This window comes from Ptychodera flava, chromosome 10 (assembly GCF_041260155.1).
Source record: "Ptychodera flava strain L36383 chromosome 10, AS_Pfla_20210202, whole genome shotgun sequence".
Classification (NCBI taxonomy): Eukaryota; Metazoa; Hemichordata; class Enteropneusta; family Ptychoderidae; genus Ptychodera; species Ptychodera flava.
Window position 1 is genome coordinate 34,571,422 of NC_091937.1, and position 21,174 is coordinate 34,592,595.

The 21,174-nt window shown below is 35.8% G+C and overlaps 1 protein-coding gene across 16 annotated transcripts in view; it reads right to left on the reverse strand.

Moving 5' to 3' along the window:
- The window catches only part of LOC139142609 (dynein axonemal heavy chain 5-like), a 133,054-nt gene that overhangs the window by 8,771 nt on the left and 103,109 nt on the right, over positions 1–21,174 (reverse strand). For 10 of the 16 annotated variants that reach the window (XM_070712615.1, XM_070712613.1, XM_070712608.1 and 7 more), the window contains 6 exons: positions 17,881–17,940; positions 9,226–9,420; positions 8,278–8,494; positions 7,313–7,443; positions 4,938–4,955; positions 2,349–2,466 (listed from right to left, as the gene is read on the reverse strand). In XM_070712615.1, coding sequence (XP_070568716.1) covers positions 2,349–2,466; positions 4,938–4,955; positions 7,313–7,443; positions 8,278–8,494; positions 9,226–9,420; positions 17,881–17,940 — 739 coding nt within the window. The remainder of the gene's footprint in view (positions 1–2,348; positions 2,467–4,937; positions 4,956–7,312; positions 7,444–8,277; positions 8,495–9,225; positions 9,421–17,880; positions 17,941–21,174) is intronic. The other 6 variants (XM_070712616.1, XM_070712614.1, XM_070712611.1 and 3 more) reach the window with 3 other exon arrangements.

Sequence of the window (21,174 nt, forward strand, 5' to 3'; positions counted from 1 at the left end):
GGTAAAACCTAGAGGTACTGTACTGCAGCTAGGGCCGGGCTAGCGTGCCTGTATCGCCGATGAAGTCAGTCATGGTTGTCTCGGAGACTCTGGGTCATCGAACTTGGGTGTTGTATGGTGGGATACTTTAACTTCCGCCGCCGTTAGAATAAAGTTTTGCTCGTCGGAAAAATGTTTTACTCTTCCCCAAAATATGTTTAGCCTACTCTCGCTAGAAAGAGTTTGATGCATTACAGGTAATTGCGCCCTCACATGAAATATTTCTCCTCTCAGAAATAAATTTCGCTCTGAAAAAAAGTAAGTTTGACTTTTTCATCCTTCCTTTTTCGTTTTTTCTCAGTTCAGTTTTACCAAATTCTTAAACCACACTCATATGTAGAAAATATATCTTGAAAGTTGTTGTCTTCAGAAAATAGTTTCTCGCCATTGAGAAAAAAGTTTTATTCTCTGTATTTCAATTTGCTGCTCTGAGAAAATCTTTTTTCCATAAAGAAATTAATTTTACTCTTGGAAAATAAACTTTTCTTTAAGAATTTAAGTTTTCTGCTCTAAAGACATAAGGTTATGTCATTTAAGTAACTCAGTTCGCACTTAGCAAAAATCTTCAACTCTTGCTGTGAACAATTTTACTTCTTTTCGAATAAAAAACGCTTTTGAGAAACAGATATTTTGTTCAAAGTTAAAGTTATTTTCTAAAAGTTAAAGTGTTTTTTGTTAAAAGTTTTTAAAAACAGTTTACCCCAAAAATAAAGTTTCCCCGTTCAGATATAAAAGTTTCTTACAAATATTAAATATATTGTTAAGAAATATGAGTTTATGTTCAAAAGTAATAAATTTCCATGACGTGTAGGGGAGTTTGTTATCTTGAAAAATTTTACTTTTGTTTTACAAAATAAAAAATACTTTTGTGAAACATATTTTGTTTGTGGTTAAAACTAAAAATACTTTCGAGAAGTTAAAGTTAAGATAATGTTCAGATAATGTTGCCCGTACAAAATTAAAAGTTTGCGGTGGAGAAATAAAATCTCTTACAAATATTAAAGATATTGTCAAGAAAAATTAGAGTTTATATTCAAAAGTAATAGAGTTCCTTGGCGTGTAGGGGCCACCGTAGTAAAAGACTGCACTTGAGACTTTTCAGCAAAACACAGGCTGTTTTCAAATTGCTGAAATACAAAATATTTTCAAACAACCCTTAATTACAAATTTCTATATTTCATACATTTTGCATTTAGCTTTTGATACATATTGTTAACAATGAATGGGAAATGTTTATGACAGATGTTTCTTAAAGTTAAAATGATGAAGACAGAGACAACAACTCCAAGTTTATTACAACAACCATTACATCTACTATATATGTGTTCACTCATTAGATTGATAGAAAGGAGTCTTAATTCATATGTTTTGAAACCTCATATATTGATGCTGTTGGAACTGCACTTTGGTGATATAATAATACATGATAGTAAGGGGAAGATCAAACTTTGTTGCTGGTCCAAGGGATGGTGCTCATGACAGTAATATAGATGATGTCCAAGTCAAAGGTGAGGGTGTCATCAATAACACTGTCATGAACACCAGCACTGAAGGCAGGCAATAAAGTGTGATCTTGCCCCTGCTAGCATATATTATTAATTTATCCAGCCTGAAGGCAGGCAATAAAGTGTGATCTTGCCCCTGCTAGCATATATTATAAATTTATCCAGCCTGAAGGCAGGCAATAAAGTGTGATCGTGCCCCTGCTAGCATATATATTAATTTTATCAGATGTAACAAGAACTTCTGTGTCCAAACCCTATGCGTAGAAATCATGGTCACATCAGAATGTAGTCACAGCAGTGAGTTGCTACTGTGAACATTCCCCAATTGTCATAACTTAAATTGCTTCAACATTATTTCAAAGAATGAACACTGTTTGTAGCTAGGTCATACGTACTCACACTTCATAAACTTGAAGCACCACATTGTTGTCTAATTCCCCTGCAGTTACATGTCAACATGTTTTTATGTCTGGAGGATCGTATGGGTATATATGCTTTTCCAGGCTACCAGTGCAGGATAATTTGTTATGCGCAGAAAAGATGTGCACACTAAATCCAGGTACGAAGTACAAAGTGGTCAAGATCACGAGTGGGCAAAAGTCTTCAAAACCATGTTTTATCACTTTTTGATCATGCCACTTGACTAAGTCTAAGTCAATCAGAATTATTCATACAATGTAATAATATTTTTTATCATCTAAAATAGATACCAGTCTATGCTGCTGGAGCTGTCTATACGGGAAAAAGATGACAAGGTTCTACATGGTGTACATGTTGGTATTTTTCATCATATAAGATACATACCTGTCTGTGGTGTTGGTGGCCTTTCCATCAAGGCATGGCTTAGGGTATTAGACTCTGGCATTGCATCAAAGATGGCATTCAGTCTGGTAAAGACGTACTGGTCATCACCTAAATTAGTCTACAAAATGGGAACAATTTGAATTTTTTGTGGAAGTTCACTGTGATGAGAGTGCAATGTGATAACAATGGCTTACTTAGATTTTCAGAAGTAATAACATGGTATTGACTTCACTTACGAATTTCTGACTGCTGGATCTAACTTAGGACAAATGGTAATGATTTTTCTGCAGACGATTTCCTCTTCCTATAGTCTGCCATTTCATCTTTCAGTGAACATCTGAATAAGGTGCTTCAATATGACATACATTTTACCTAATGCCACGCAAGTCACAGATGAGATTGTAGATATTAAATATTAATTTCATGTTTCATGACATTGATGTATGAAAATATTAATAAAGCTCATATTTAAAATTTTAAAATTTTTGTTCATTTTTTCATGATCTAGTTATTAACTGCAAAATACAATAAAAACAAAATATCATCTGTGATTTCTATGGAATCATATGTTTTGCAGTCCCTATCAAATTCATATCTGTGATTTCTATGGAATCATGTGTTTTGCAGACACTATCAAATTCAAAGTGAATGTGAATACTGTGTTGATTTGAAGTGATGGACAAAAAGTCATCTTTGTGCTGTTGCATCTGAAAGACTCTGCTAAGAAAGACAACAACTGCCGTCTCAGCGACAGACGTAATATTCTTACTTTTGTTTTTCTGTTGTAGTGCTCAATTACAATGCAAAAAGTGGTGACATCAATCACAAAATAATTACAGATGAGTGTGTGCAGTTTGCATCTGACTTTTTTAATTTACAAACAATATGTGCTAATATATTTTTAAGGTAGTATGCACCTCGAAAGTGAAAGACTTAAACTTTTGCTCTAACTTTCCTCAAGGAATCTTTCAATCATTCTCTTTCAAAATCAAGAATAAAAATAGGGGGTCACCGTGCAAATTTTGGTACTAGAGAAACAAATTACTCAAGATTTACCGATATTAGAAATTCAAAATGGCCGCCATGCCTGTGTTAACTCTATGGAGAAAAATAAAAATTTTCGAATTTCGAAAAACTAAGCCGGTGAAAAGTTTTCTTTCACCAAGAGCTTTAAAATGAACCCCCACATGTTGTATATCAGAAGAGAATTGTAAAAGTTTGAGAGCCCGAATGTCTGTCCCCGAGGTGTGTTCTACCTTAAGCTAATCTTGAATCGAAGCCACAACTCTATAAGCATCAATGTGTAATGAGATAGGACCTTGGTATGTACAACATCAGGTACAGGTAATTTGTAGGATCTTGGTCAAATACAGTTTTGACAAGTTTTAATCCATGCTACTTGTCAACTATACACTTAACCAATGCCAATAGTGAATTACTGGTGCATGAAATGATGCAACAGATACTGTTCTCAAACCACGACTAATTAGAAATCACAACATTAAATCATAATTTAATTCCCCATTTATTAGTGGTATGCAGTCAGTAAACAGATTACATCTAATTTTACTACATGGAAATTCATCTGTGTTGGTAGCTGATTACTGTCAACTGAATTTTTGATCTCAACACACTAGATTTTAGTCACTGAAATTTTCAGTTGCAGCACTACAACCTTAGTCAGCAGAATAATTAATTTAATTTTATACAGTTCAATATCTCTCTATAGCTCATCTTGATTTGAAAGGTACAATGTGGAATTAAAATGATATTCCACTTCTATACATACAGAGACCAAATTATGTTTACATTAATTTGTTAATGTGGAGTACAGTATGCAGTAGAGTGTAGTAGTTTTTTTCTTGGATGAAAATATCAGAACTCATGGCAACTTGCATTTGGTTCATAGAATGCTTGAATCAACTGTGGTCAGATCTCAAGAAAGGATGCAACAAATAAAATAATGGCAGGGCTTTGTTGTCCCCAGCACCTGATATACACAGTGTGATTTGTACAAATCTGGTTTTGCTACCGACAGTGAGAGGCATAGTAATTGTAAACAGACATACTACATATTGTAGATTATGAAGTTGATCTGCAAGGCATATTTATCAGCATTTAGACCATCACTTCAAAACAACAATTAGTTAATGTCAGTTTTGTGGTAATGACGACATATGAACGGAAAATCCAGCAGTCATAGATACAGTGAAACCAATTTTATTAGTTTGTGGAAAATTAAACAAACAATTCATGATAAAATGAATGTAATACCATGCATTAAACTTCCCGCACCAGTTTTTTTTCAATAAGGGATATTATAAAATGTGTAGTGATGACTGTTACGGACTGTGAGGGTGCACTGCAGTTTGCAATAATCTTTTTACTAATGTGTGTGTTACATTGAGAAAGAAGATTATAAGACAATATGATTGTACCGCCATAAAAACAACCCCATGAAGATGGTGATAATTGGTGAGATAATTAAGTACAAGAGGAAAACATGAGGAAAGTTAAACAAAAATCACAGATGAGACAATACATATGCTTCTTGCTGAAAGACTGTTACCCAAGCCACCTTTTTCTTACCATCGGTTTGGCTTCATCCTTTTCCATGGCAACGGAAAGCAAGATCAAAGAAATATTAAGTCAAACTCAGTCATTAAAAGATACCATTGTCAACTTTGTACTTAAACTTCTGCCATGGTAAAATGGTGTCATTTATTATTTGCTGTAATTGAATTGTGCCGTGTGATTTTTTTTAACCTACTGGGAACAGAACAGTTATCATGCTATGACAGACTTTGTTGGCATGTAAATAAAACTTTTGAGAGATCAAATAAATATACTGAGTAGGTGTATGTAGGATGACAATGACCGTATAAATGTACATGTAAACAGATCAACAACTCATTACTTGCATGCATTGCCTTCACCATCACAACTCAACACTGACATTTGAATTATTCAAATTGATTATTCAAAGATTATTCAAATTGGTCATGTAGACACCCATCTACACAGAAAGATTAAGTCAGATATGGGTAATCCGTCAACTCCAACCCTAAACATGACTGAAGACACTCAGCTTTGTAGATTGAATTTCAAGAAATGAAGTACCGTCTACACCTGACCATAGACCCTCAAGAAAGGTCTATGACCTGATACAGTAGGCTTCTCAAACATTGAAAATGAGGTATTGCCTAATGGTAAACCCTGATTGCACTTAGTTTAATTACTCAAATGGCACAGCAAACCAACCTCCATGTTCTCATTCAATGTACATTTTGCACCCAAACATGTTAGCCTTGAAATGTTACATGTACATGGCTTCAAAATCTGAGGTTTTCAAGTCCAGTTAATACATAGTAACAAAGCATGTTATTCTCCACTCTGGGAAACTGTCACTGGGCAGTCTCTTTAGCCCAGTGCTGTAAACTAAACCATACAATATCATTGGTTCAAACAAGGTTCTGTTGAGGAATGGATTTTCATCTTTCTGTCTTACTATTTTTAAATTATCTATTTCTTGCAACCCTTAATTATTCAATTATTCTGTATCAGTCATGGTTTGGGTTGGAGAAGGCACAGCACCCAATGCATACATTTTTCACTCCAACACCTTCATACACAAAGTATAACTGTAACTGTCTTCTAGGGGCATGAAAATGTACACTTGTTTTTGTATTGATGTATAGATATCTACATGAACAACAATTTACATAGTATTTTATCATGTGTCAGTGAATGTTTACATGTGAAAAAGAATCAAGTCTCGGGCTTGACATCTTGAACAAGGCAAACCAAGTGTGTGAAGTAGAGCACTCCTAATGGTTTGGAGTCAGTTTTGGACGCTGTGTTTGCTAAACTTACATCCATGGAAAACACTCCTCATTGTTTTTGTAGTGACATATACCGGTACAAAGGTTCAAAGCTACTAGGTGTGCACAATTTCCTGTGTCACTGAGTTAATATGACTGTAAAACTTCAGGAAGTCACAAGAGTTGACCATTTTAACTCACTCACCAAATACTTAGAAATTATTATCATTCAAGTGTTATAGTGGTCATACAATTGTAATAAATTATTTTAGACTTTACAGTTTAACGTTGGTCTGCCGTGACATTTCAGCAGTATCAATTAGAAAATTAATCAGAATCAGAAAACAAAAGAAAATTAATGAGAATCAGAAAATGTAATATTCGATTCATGATATATTAATAACTTTAATGTTAAACTTGTGAAATTTTCAGCGCCAGCTTTTGGTTGTCTCACAATCAGTTCCTTACATTCAAAATCTTTAAAATAATAATTACTTTTTCAAGAGCATTTTATTTACTAGAAAATGTAAATTAAACTTTATAAAAGCTTTTACAATTCATTGATCTGTTTAATAGTATTTATTTTCTTATTATCTTGCCAAATACTAGGACAAATTAAGTTTAAGTGAATTGAGATCAAATTTCGTTCAGATTGCAAAGTGATTCAATTATAAAAGGCATGGTACATAACATTCTTCCTTCATTACATCAACAAATTTCTGTTAGGTAGCACAAGAATTGACATATTAATGAAAGATATATCCTTAATGTAAGAGAAGACTCCTGAGAGACTTGACTTACCATGAATGCAAAATAAGTGACTGTATATGCTCAGATTATGGAAATTTCTTTATCATGATCTTGTTATACCTTTACATATCCCACAATGCACCAGGATAATGATAACCTCAGGATATTTATATCATGTGATAACTACAATCATGTTCAAGTTCATTGTTTATTCAAAAGTTAATGATAAATTATCGGGCAGACAATGATCAAGACAGTTTGTTTCTACAATAGGCAGACACTCACTGGATGCAGAATTACTTCAAGGTATATTTCAAAACTATTTTAACTTAAATTAGCCGGATGGAAAAATGATGGTGTATGAGTTGTACCTATTACATTACAAAATCTTACCTCCATGGAAGTATGTATACCACAAGCTTCTGGCACATCCAGTGCATGATTGGGCACATTTTCCAAAGCTTGTAGAATGCTACTAACTCTCAGATTTGGATTAAAGAATGCTGCTGGAATCCTGAACCTCACTGGACAAGTGAACAAGAGAAAAGAATCACATCAAATGACAACCTTATTTTAATTTAAGAATCAATGGAAGATAGTAATGTTTCCGACAAATTACTCTAGCCGTGATATAAAATGTGATAGAACTCTATTTTCACACAAAACTTAGAGATGTATGTTTTTGTTTAATATAAACAAGTGACTTCGCAGCCAATATAACACCTCTGGGATATTTAAAACCAAGTGCAGGATGTAAAAAACTCAAAACCCATTGAAACTTCATAGTGCTTGAGTTACAACTGGCCACTGGCTAAAAAGACAAAAATTGTCCCAAAATACAGTATTGTAGGTTTTGTCACAATTTGTATAAAACTGATTTAAATAATCTCTAGAGACCCTCATATTAATTTCAAAGCAATCTGATGAGTAGTTTCAGAGAAGATTTTTTACAAAAAATAGAAATAATTGCTTCAAAAATAAATTTGCATACATATTAATACATATTATATGTATGCAAATTTCACCACAATTTCAAAACACCTCAATGTATTTAATCCAAGAAACCTTTCTACCAAGTTTGACATCTATCAGACAATCAGAAAAGAAGATTGTCTGTCCACAAAAAGGGTTAAAATTGCCTTAAAATACAAATATGCAACTTAAAATGCAATTTGAACAAATCCTGACTAAGGTTACCTAAAGAATCCCCATGCCAAATTTCATAGCAATCTGACAAGTGGTTTCAGATGTGTCATTTATATACAGTCTATCACATTTGAATAAAATGTGTTTGCATGATCACAAAATTGCAGCATAAATTCAATTAGGATTAGCTAAAAGTAGAAAGAAATACTTACATTTTGTCGCTTCAAAGTCCCTCTTGACAGCATTTGGCCCAACCCAATACTCTACCAGTGCTGTCAGACTTTGTTGATCAAAGTCATCAGTGATATAGCTACCATAGATGATTTCTGTTAAAATATATCTGATTCCAATCCAGGAAACTCCACGCAGTCCTTCACCATCCGGTTGTGGCATATCTTTGAAAGCTGTGGCGGCTACCTGGAGAGCTTCCTATGGTATTAAATGATAACGAAGGGCATTCATTATATTAGGGTTTGTGGATAATTAGAGCATACGTAATACAACTAATTGTGTTTTGCCTATACCATCCTCCTCCAACCCTTAGACGAAAGTTTTGAAGTGTGAAAATACAACCAAACCTCATTCTTATTCTGTATCAGCATACCTACAATTGGTAATTATGTCTCTATGAAATCACACATATGCTCCCACCATCCCCGGTATACCCCTTCCAGGATCAATCTTTGTTTAGCGCCAACTTGACAATGACACAACCAATAGAAGGAATTGACGAAATTGAAAAAGTGATTCCAAAATGATTGTTACATTATTTTACAGGTGCACTGAACCACTTGTATGTCAAAACAATGACAGGTGTAGCGCTGGTGTCGCACAGGCCTGGTATACTCCAAATAACATAATGCGATATTTTGAGATACATAAAAACATGTAGTGAGATGTTGCAATAAAAACATGTCGCCTGATTTTTGCGCACGGTAATCGAAAAACAGCCAAACCCTTCCCCCTTACTAAATGCAGAAATTGCATTTGCCATGCGTATGTTTAATCATCCAAGGCCCCCTAGTTATAAATTCATAAGAAGAATGTCATTCAGTATAGGCAATCTACAAAAGAACTAAATTTACATAAACTTAGTCATTTCTTTGTTCTTTGAAATAATGAATGATATCAAAAGATGCAAAATTAAATTCACTACTTACAAATAGCTCACTGCTGCTGAAATCCATGTCATAAGGTCTGTTCCAGCCAGATCTGCCAAATCTGGATCTCAATCTGATCGCACCATGTAACATACAAAGATTGTGTACCATTGGTGCCCATTCTGATCGGGAACTTGATTTTAATGTGTCTGCATCAATAACAGACAGTGAACGGATCATGTTGTCTTTCATCACCTAAAGAGTTAAATTTACAGAGTGTAGTCAGTTTAGTCTTTTCAAAAATTAGTCATAAGGCTTTCCATTGCATGCTGATTTCTATATTACAATGTGTTAACAAACCTGTTGGCAAAATTATTTTTCTTCAAATGAAAAAGATTCTGTTAAAAGAGCTAGCAACATAGAGAATTTTTTGGACGAGAAAACTTTCAAAAACTTGTACTCTATTTGTATCCCTATTTGTACTACCATTAAACTGACTAAGGAATTGTTGCCTTGTTGTATGCAATAAATTTAAATTGATTTGGTGACAGACTAATAATTTCAACCATCAAACAAGGCACTATGAATGGAAGCTATTGTGTATTCTATCTGTTGTCCATTAATGAATTTAAGATACAGGGTTCTAGTAGATGGCAATGCTGAGGACTCTACACATTTCTATTATGGAATGCATACCATAATAGAAGTTACTATGGACATAACTATGAACACTCATTTCCACAAAATCACTGTCACAAAAGCAGACACTCAGTACAAGCTTTGATTGATCAGCACAACATGGGGTTTCCATTGGCACAGATTAAGGTATTTATTAATTGTCACAGAAAAATCACTCCATACCATTGATACAAATTGAATGCCTCAATGGCAAAAGCAATGGGTAAAATGGCATCAGAATTTCCATGCATATATACACAGCAAAACTCAAAGTTTGGAAGATGAAAACAGTTACATAGCGAGTTATACAATATTCCGATACATTTACTCTTGACGCAAAGAAACGACACAGAGACAGATGTTTGACCAAATCCAGGGGTGATGGCACATCTAGGCAGCAAAGCAAACTTTCCTGTGAGGGTAATCGTGGATTTCAATGACCACAAGGGACAGCAGAGTGTTATCCAAGACATACCTACTGCCACAGCAGGGTCACAAGGTATCGTTGTGGCCTGGAAGGTGACCCATGACCCGCTGCTGAGTCACATGTCATGTTCCTGTTGAGGGATTCCACTGCGCATTGGGCAACGTGGTATATCTGGCACCTAAGACCGGCAACAGTAATTCCCCATACCCAACCCACACGTACAAGTAGTGGCTGCTATATAGCAGCTTCCCTTGGATCGCCTTTTGCAGTATCCTTTCTAGGTGGGTAAAATCTTCACAAGCCATGGGGTGAATTAATTCTTACAGTGTTTGTCTATAGCACAGAATTCATTCTAAATTCACTGCTGTATACTTAGGCCCCTTCCAGCAAACAAGGTGGCTATGCACTGTGTGGCTGGTACTTCAAATTGAATTTTGACTCTTGCTCTTGGATCCTTGACAATACAATAAGGCTGAGCTGCAGCTGGGGGCTGCATGCATAGTCAAACAGGTGCACTTGTTGGTTACAGGTCCTATTCCTATAATGGACCTAGCTTGTTGTGGCTGGTGTGATGTATCACATGCTGGTCCCAGTAACAGAGTTGGTCACAGGTTAAAGGTGCAATTTCCAATGCTCTGACCAGCAATTGTGTTGTTGCATGTCATGTAACAACATTGCCCACCCTACAATAGGTGTGACAAGTGTTATGACAATAAAGTAAAAAGTAAAGATAGCCAGTAACCCAAGGTGAGTCTGCATGTAACATATGTTGTCAGGCCCATTTGAAAAGAGTGGCAACTGCCTTGATCATATTACATCATAGTGTGAGGTCTCTCCAAGGGTCCATGCAATAAGTCACCAAATTATGTGTGCTGTGTGCATATTCTAAGTGCAGCAACGTTGTTGATTTCCATTCAGAGTGTCAGGTGTCACCTGACATCACATGAATATTGCAATGTCAACAGCAATGGCAATGGCAATTGTACTTGTGTTGCAGTCTTTGGGTCCTGGCTGTTGGTGTAATTATGGAAGTCCACTCTGACTTGTGGTTGTGTGGATCAGGAAGGCTATGACATGTGTCCTTGGCAGTGCACAGTAAGTGAGGCTACCCACAATTCTCCATGATCCGTACACACGGAGATCATTCACTGAACTGAAGCAAATTTCTTCTGTACACAGAGAAGCTCGGTCCATATTTCGAAATTCTGGGACCATAGTTTTGATAATCATAATGCTCTAATTTCTCACTGTAAATAATGAGTAGATCAACCCCTTTTCCGCAGAGGAGATAGCAATTTTGTGAATTTGTCAACATAGATTTTTGACAGCCATGGCATATGCAATATTTTCAAGGAGACTAAGGGAGTAAGTTGCATCTGTGTTGGAAAAAGAAAGAGTATTGATTTTTTTTAATGTTTTTAACAAAGGAAATTACCATGTCTGACACGTGGTATGTTGAGACCATCTTAGTTGCTGATAACTTTACCTTGACAAGTGTACAATTTTTAGCACCTTCACACATCGAATTCTTATTCAATTTGCTCCTGAATTTTAAACAAAATCAATAATTTTGGAACATAGTTTTAACCAATAATCCTTAAATTAAATTCTAAGTTTTAAATTGTTCAGAAACTGATAAAATTGAAGAAGCCTTTAGCAAATAATGTCTGAGCACACAAATCAAGGGGAATTGTGGGTAGTCTCACTTACTGTGCAGTGGTATAGCTGACTAGAAGTGGCTTGTGGACTAATATCTGGTATTACAATTTGGCATTATGATATTGCAGAACACACTGAGTACTTGTAGGCAGTTGTATTCTCCCATTAGAGCAGTGGGTTTTCATGTTACAGGGTTGAAGGTGCCACACACCTACATGAAGGCAGACTGTTCCTTGGCACTAGGATTTCACAGTTATGTTGGCTGATGGTCACTATTCTGGTGCTTAGAGCATTCTTATCTGATGTGACCTGTTAATTCCAGGTGCCATCACTCTAACTTGATGTGACCCTGTTGATTCCAGGTGTACCATCATCTAATTGGATGTGACCCTGTTGATTCCAGGTGTACCATCACTCCAATTTGATGTGACCTGTTGATTCCAGGTGTACCATCACTCTAATTTGATGTGACCCTGTTGATTCCAGGTTTGATGTGACCTGTTGATTCCAGGTGTACCATCACTCTAATTGGATGTGACCCTGTTGATTCCAGGTGTACCATCACTCCAATTTGATGTGACCTGTTGATTCCAGGTGTACCATCACTCCAATTTGATGTGACCTGTTGATTCCAGGTGTACCATCACTCTAATTGGATGTGACCCTGTTGATTCTAGGTGTACCATCACTCTAATTGGATGTGACCCTGTTGATTCCAGGTGTACCATCACTCTAATTGGATGTGACCCTGTTGATTCTAGGTGTACCATCACTCCAATTTGATGTGACCCTGTTGATTCTAGGTGTACCATCACTCTAATTTGATGTGACCTGTTGATTCCAGGTGTACCATCACTCTAATTTGATGTGACCTGTTGATTCCAGGTGTACCATCACTCCAATATGATGTGACCTGTTGATTCCAGGTGTACCATCACTCTAATTGGATGTGACCCTGTTGATTCCAGGTGTACCATCACTCTAATTGGATGTGACCCTGTTGATTCCAGGTGTACCATCACTCTAATTGGATGTGACCCTGTTGATTCTAGGTGTACCATCACTCTTATTTGATGTGACCCTGTTGATTCTAGGTGTACCATCACTCTAATTTTAAGGCAACAAAGCATTGATAGTTTGTCAAGCGAGTTGCAAGGTGTGGGTGGTAGAAAGTTTGATATGCCAATAGCATATAATTGGACCATCTGTATTTGACCTTGGTGCTAAATTTTGGTCAAAGACTATAATGTCTTCAGGACCCATGATGATCACCAATATTGATAAACTTACTGAGGATGACCAAGGGCATTAAGAGTTGCCTCTGGGTGCATAATTACATTTTTGTAGGGTATGCCGGTCAATTTGATCGGGACATGAGCAAAGCCATTTAGGCCATGCTGTAATAGGTGCCATATCTACGCTTGGTGGATTTTGAATGTGATGTGCGCCATCTACTATGACCATTTCAATGGCAGATTGGGCATGTGGAGTTATAGCAATGGTTTGCTGCTATAGTGTGCTGACTGGTTGACATGTTCTCAGCTTTCTGTTCTGGACCAGCGGAGATAACTGAAGCGGGAAGCAAGGATTCAGCTTCCATGATTGTTAGGTCAGCATGTAGACTGGTTGTATGCTTCGTTGTTTGAATGGTAGACACACAATTTCTAAGCTAATGTGCAGAGGAGTTCATGGCAGATGGAGGCCAAACACTTGTGAACCCTGTTTCTATTAGATTAGAGATATATCCAGTCAGTCTTGTCATGATTGACCATAGTGGTGTCGGTAAATGACAACTGTAATGGTATTGTTGATGCAAGATCACGAATTGGCTGGCCAGAGCATGTATGATATGAGAAGTACCAGAACTTGCATTGATCTCTGTGAAGATCATCAGGCCATTTGCCATTTACTGGTCCTTGTCGCTGTCTTACCCAAGCATAAATTTTGTGAAGTAACCATGATTATGTTACAAGCTAAAATAGCCGAGATGTGGCTTGACTTGGAGGGTATGTGATAGTGTGATAGGAATGTACCGGTACGTACATGTAACTATGCTTATCAGATTCATGTCATGCATGAATGTGCAGCACATATCTTTGATGGAAAGATGATTGACAGGTGACGGTGATCATAATCAACTAGGTTTTGTATACAAATGGTGACGATACGACTTAACTGTGAAATGGCCTGCATGAGTTATACAGACTTGGCCTGGGTCTCTGTGTCCCTTCCAACTTTATAACCATGATTATGGCAAAGCCACAATCATCCAATAATAAACTTTCTCGTGTACATTCAACTGTTTTCTGAGGTAACTCTTTAGTTGCATAGCAGTAACACCACAATAGAATTTAGGGTTACCATGGTAATTTGGGAGGAAAAACTGAGGAAAATGGATATTTGAAAGGATTATGAATGAAAGTTTCTGCATTCAGTGGTTTTAAAATGTAATCCCTCTTATGACTTACTGCTTTCAATGGATAGGAACAGTTTTTGACTCTGTCAGGTAAGAAGGCTTTGACAAATTCCTACATATGAAAAAAAATATTTCCCCTCTGAAGTATATTTACTCATTTGAATAGAAAGGTTAATATTATAATTTCAGATGTTCATTCTAATTGTTGCAATTCATAAAATGGAAATAAAGGTAGAAAAAGCCGGACTTTTTTCATACTTCCATAATACAAGTTAGAAAAACCTGGACTTTCCTGGAATACTTACATAATCTGACTTTTCCCAGAATACTTACATAACTCTGACTTTTCATAGAAGACACTACAGATTAGAAACTCCCTGCCATTTCTCACAATATTAACATTACGCTGACTTTTCATGGTATACTTCCATATCTCCAACTTTTCATGGAATACTTCCATGATACAGATTAGAAAAACCTTGACTTTTCCCGGTATACTACATAATCCTGACTTTTCATGGAATACTTCTATGATACGGATTAGAAAAACCCTGACTTTTTGCGAATTACATATTTTGACTTTTCATGGAATATTTACATAACTCTGACTTTTCATGGAATAATTCCACACTACAGGTTTGAGAAACTCTGACTTTTCATGGAGTAACAGTTTAAATAATACAGGTTAAACTGTCAAAGTGTCACTACTAAAATAAAGCCTTAATTACACACCCTAAGTTCATAACAAAGTTATTCAAATAACTGCTGGTTTTCAGTTCAACGAAATTTGTAATGATACAATTATGAGTTTGCATATATTGTACTATCCATGTTGTGGGTTATAGTATTATAATAATAAATAAATAATAATAATAAATAATTATCATAACAACTGTAATTGTGGTATTTCATTCTTGAAAAATGCCTTCCATTGAAAAGGGCATCTTAAGGCACTGATTAGAGCAGTACTGATACAATTTACAATAAAAAACAGCACTGTAAAAAGAAATCAAGTTAAATATCTTTAAAAAGATGCGTTTAAGAAATAAACGATCTTCAGTGAGTGATATATTACTAGGAGATTTGTCACAATATAATATACATGAGAGATATCAAGTGCATATGTTGTGGAAAGATTCACACCAAGTGGTATACATAACGCTCAATTTTTGGCCAATGAATATTCTGCTTTGGAAATGATTCATAATTAAGTGGATTTGCATACTCCAACAACTCTCATTAGAGCCCTCTTAGCTATCATACCTTTTTGCATCCTTTCCAGTAAGATGGTTTGAAATCAGTATTATATTACCATGCCCTGTCCATTGCATTTTAATTGGTCGAGCTGAACCATGTGACTGCCCACAAATACACAGTATTGTTTTCATGCCAGTGAATATGAATAATATCGTAAACATAGTAACTTTACGGCTAAAACGAAAATTGTGATTTGTACAAAGATCATAATCAACCACAAAATAAAATGGAGCATTTTTGGGCCAAGTTTAGATGCTCTTTTCAAAAAATCTCCGGATTTGCAAAATTTTTGCAGTGCGCGCACTACTCACTGACAGGTTCTGGGGCCCCGTTGTCGTTTGCACAGGAAATTTTTGTAAATTTTGACGGTTTTTCAGGGTTGGTTGATAATATAATTGAAATAACAGACTCCGCGCTGAGCATTAACGTTTATTTATGGGCACAGGCGAGAGGAAAGCCAAATTAACGGGCGAGGCTTGCCGAGCCCGTTAATTTTTGGCTTTCCTCTCGCCCTTGCCCATAAATAAACATTAATGGTAAGCACGTCGTCCATTATTTCTATAGTATACTGAAATTCTTTTGCATGAAAGAAATAAAAATGGGATTTATTCACAAACTGAGAACTTGCCCCCTTCCAGCAGTGCTATGTCATGTATCAGTATTTTCATTTTCACTTCTAAACCAATTGTATCACTATATTTTGCCATCAATATACTAGTATAAAATATTATTATACATCTACCATCGAGAACAATAGAATTTAGCGTGCGCTAAAAAAGCCGTTCGGAACTCGTGCCCGTTCCGTAACACGTACGGTTTCAAGGCGCCCCATTCCCTGCGTCTGATCTGCGCGTTCACTGTAGAACGGTTTCAAGGGACCCCTTGGACGAGTGCCAGAACAAGTCTCGCACGCGCTCTGTACGTACGTATGTGTATAGTGCACACACTCCAAAACTTGCAGAAGCGCGTCCGAGGTAGCGTTCCACACTGGCGCGATAAAATCGGAAGAAAAATTGTTGACATTGCACGAAAACGGTCACTACTCCGACATTTTGATGCCCCGATCAGGAATGTAAGATGTATAATAATAAGGTTATTACGAAAATACCGCAAAGGATGCACTCGGACATTGGCGCCGCGCATCGCCCTCCGCTTCGCGTCGGGCGATACGCTGGGCCAATGTCCTCGTGCATCCTTTGCGGTATTTTCGTAATAACCTCATAATCACTAATCGTTTATTGAACCCCTTCTCTTCTATGTACATTTATATTCTTAGACTATTTATTCACAATGTTCAATTTGACATGACAAGCAGCTGCAAAGGAATACAGTACAACATTAGTTCCTTGAAAACTCCAGCCATTAGAGGTGTTACATATATGCATCAGAGGTATTCTAACACACATACCGGTACATCTATGCATCAGAGGTATTGTAACACACATGCATATATGCATCAAAGCTTTCAAATCTGATGAATATCTCACATTTAAGGACTGACGGTAGGTACATGTCTTTCACAAAGACACTTACACGGCAGCTGTGGAAGCTATAATTCAGCTGCAATGATGCATAATGTGATGATCAATCATTGTAACTATCAAATCTTCAAAACCTACTAAACTTCCGGAATTCACAAATATCATACTTAATAATGAAGAATACCAAGAAAAGATTCAACAATTAACATAATGTATGCATATTATAGTTAACACTGCATCATTTTAAATGATAACGCCTTTAGAAGCATCTTACTATTAACACCTACCAAAATGAATGAAGAATACTCACTCATATGACAACTTTGATCAAAAAGTTCACAAGCAAAGACTTTACAATTTAGAGTAACTTTGATTTGATTTAAATATTTATCTTTCCATGTTCTGGAAATCCAAAATACAACTAACAGCAGGCAATCATAATTGCTTTGAATAATATCCATTAAAAAGTTTACATTCTGTTGTCAATTAACAACTTGACCGAAACAAAATAAAATGCAACTTATGAGATTGGAGAAAGCACACAGAAGTGAACACTGGTTCCTTTAGGACCTTCCCTATGATGAACAAATGGCAACATACCATGACGATGAATTGTAAAGCATACCCATTATGTTTATCAGGTCATGATGTGACAAACTAAACTAAGGGTGAAATTTGCCACAAGCCATCTCATGTCTATGATAAACCTTGGTATGGATTATTCACCAGCATTCAACTACAGTCCATGCAGCTACATAATCACAACATGCATCAAAGTTGACGGATGTTAAACTTACTGTAATAACATCAGGGTCCAATATCATAGACATTGAATGAATCATACTCTCCTTAATTTTCTACAGAGAGGAAAGTGTTAGCACACATTCACATTCACATTCAAGATTCAATGAAAGTTAGTAGTTGCACCTAAGCTACAACTTTACTACCGCTACTTGATATTATTTCTTCTATTTTTCACTAACAGAAAGGTTCGGTTCAGGAACTTGTATCTGCTATTTCCACAATATTGATTGGAAACATATTAACAAATGTAAACATTACTTTATATTATAGTGACTGTCTGTTTGTTGGTTCAATGCACATAGACAGATAGATATTGGTACACCTTTAGCCCTGTGTAAAAACCAAAGCTAAAATGGTCAGCTACTTAAAAATGTTGGACTGTATACAAAACAAATCCTTGAACTTGAGGTGTTTCTGTCCTTGCATTGAGAACCTTACCTAAGGGAAAATACTTTTCTATACTGTGCACTCAAAAACATTTTAAAATGTTATATTTTGACCCAAGTAGAAGACACAATCTACCACTTAAGTATACAAAACGACAAACTCAGTTCAGAACTGCATATGTTGGTACCTCATCTATTTGACACATCATTGGAAATTCAAATCTTTGAGCAGAATGACAGTTAAGTAGCATGACAGTTGTATGGAAATACACATCCTCTCTCATGATATTTAGACACACCAGTACAATAAACACATTGACTGACCATAAAGCTAATATCATAACTTTGTTGCCCGAGGGCCTGAAAGTCGCCAAAAAACAATTGGTCTCATGAGGCTGTAGGCTGAGGGAAACAGACTGTAAGCAGAATGTTTTGAGCAACCTCACACCTGATGGAAAACAAACATATGCTGGTACCTGAATATGGCCAGTCAATATGTATATTTTAACACAGCTAATCAAATTTTCATGCCAAAAATTGAAAAGTTCCTGAGCTATCACAAGTCATCTAAGTAGCAATTAAATGGCAATCCTCTTCACATGTTCCAGAATGCATGTATGCATAGATGGCACTTTTAAACTTCCCAACTCCACAGTTTTTCCTATCTACTGACCAGTTATCAGTTTCAGAAACTGTTGACTGGCAACTCAATGCTCTTTGCATGTATCACATTGATGCACACCGGCTGATTGTAAATTAACAAATCAAAACAGAGAGTTTGGACAAGGTGTGTTACAAATTCACTGCTGTATGCTATGTGCTAGGTAGAAAGAGCGGTATGTATCGGGCCAAAAAAAAATTGATTTGTTTCTGGTCACCGCCCGCATCACTTCAAAGTGTGCGCGTCAATTCTTTTTACCTGTTTTTTCATTTGCCCCTATGGAAAAAGGGGAAAGGTATCAAATTCCACCAAAAATTTTAAAAAAATTGAAAAAAAATTGCGCCGCCGCATCATTTTTGCCACATGTCAATGACCAGAAACAAACCTATTATTTTTTTGGCCTTACATTCTTAAGACAACAGCATTGAGAGATTTTGCTTTCATTTAATTTTAACTGTTCCACTGATGTGTTATAAAGAGTTTGTCATTGCCATTTCAATAAATAAATAAAATTAGAAATTATACATAAAGATGTGCACTAATAATAATAGGTTGATGTATAAAATGAAATTAATTCTATAGCTACTGACAATACATTTACTCTGGTATGGTTCCAGGGTATATTTATTCATTGCATGCAATGAAGTGAAGGTAAAATTAAGGAAACAAGAAACATTTAATATTTGGTTGCAAAGGTTTACCCAGACTATTAGCTTGTCACTACTGATCACAAGCTGTGAAAAGCAACTTACATGCAAATTTAAGTGCAACAGTACGAAATATGCCTGGTGAGAATATGTAGAATAAAATCAAATCAAAACTCACTGAAAGAAAATAGCCAGAAGCACTGAAAACTACAATTTTATACTTAGGTTACAATTTTTGATTGTTCTCATGAATTTGCTTTGGTCTCATGGCATTTTGCTGATATATTCATGGTCCATGCATGCAGAGGTGATGATCTTAAACAATGGCATACTGGCGCTGTCACAGTGAACCAAATAGTTAAAGGGGCAGTTATCAATCCCTGGTTTTTGGATTAGTTCTTGTTGACACTGAGTATTTACATGGTATTAGTCCTTTGTTTTCCATTGAAATGTATCAAGTTAGTCGATTTGCTTTCCAATAAACCTGATAAATGACATGCCCCTTTAATAAAACCCTGAACAAAATTAGCATAATATTTATTTATAAAATTAGCCAAGTACTCTACACTTATTATTACTGAAATTAACCAATATATATCAACCAATATAGCCAATGTAAAATCAATCAATATCGCAGTAGAATTTAATATCATGTTTGTTTGGCTGTTTCAAGACAAGTGGGGGACTGACTGTGATTAAACATTTGGTGTGAAGTGACTCTGTGCAAGAGTGTCAAAATTAAGTGAAGCAAAGTTTGTGTATTCCAGATATAGCTATGTTTGTCTAGCTGAAGTCTGTTAATTAGTCAGCATACATGTTTGTGTAGCTGAAATTTGTTAATAAGTCTGCAGACAGCTATAGGTTTTATTCACTCTTTGGATGTATGTCTGTACACGGAACATACCACAACATACACGAACAAGAATATTTGTCAAAATTTTCTGTACAGACATAGAATATTGGGAAACTTTTAAGTTGCTTTTCTCTGTATTTCTCTCATATTAATCATCAAATGTGAAAGTAAAGTTTTCTCCGTAATCTAAAATGTTTGTCATGCATTATGGTGCCAACGATGATAAGTGATTTTTTTATTGTAACAGCTATTATTGTAGACGCATACCTCAGGCTGAGAATGGGAAGACAGCATGTAAATTAAATGGAAAAGTATTAAGAGAAGGCAAAGTGACAGTTTCGACTCAGGACATGTAGGCAATAGATAAACACTCTTAATGTCATTGACAATATTTGCATTGCAATATTTGCCTTGTCATTGCTATGATAATTGTTTTTTCACGTCAATACTCACAAATAAACATTAAAAAATTACATAGTGTAATGTAATAGTCATGTTGGATTGGGCCCATATATAAAAATATCAACCAGTACATATGCAGGGATTGGGCCCATAATAAAAATATCAACCAGTACATATGCACAGATTGGGCCCATAATAAAAATATCAACTAGTACATATGCAGGGATTGGGCCCATAATAAAAATATCAACCAGTACATATGCAGGGATTGGGCCCATAATAAAAACATCACCCAGTACATATGCACAGATTGGGACCATAATAAAAATATCAACCAG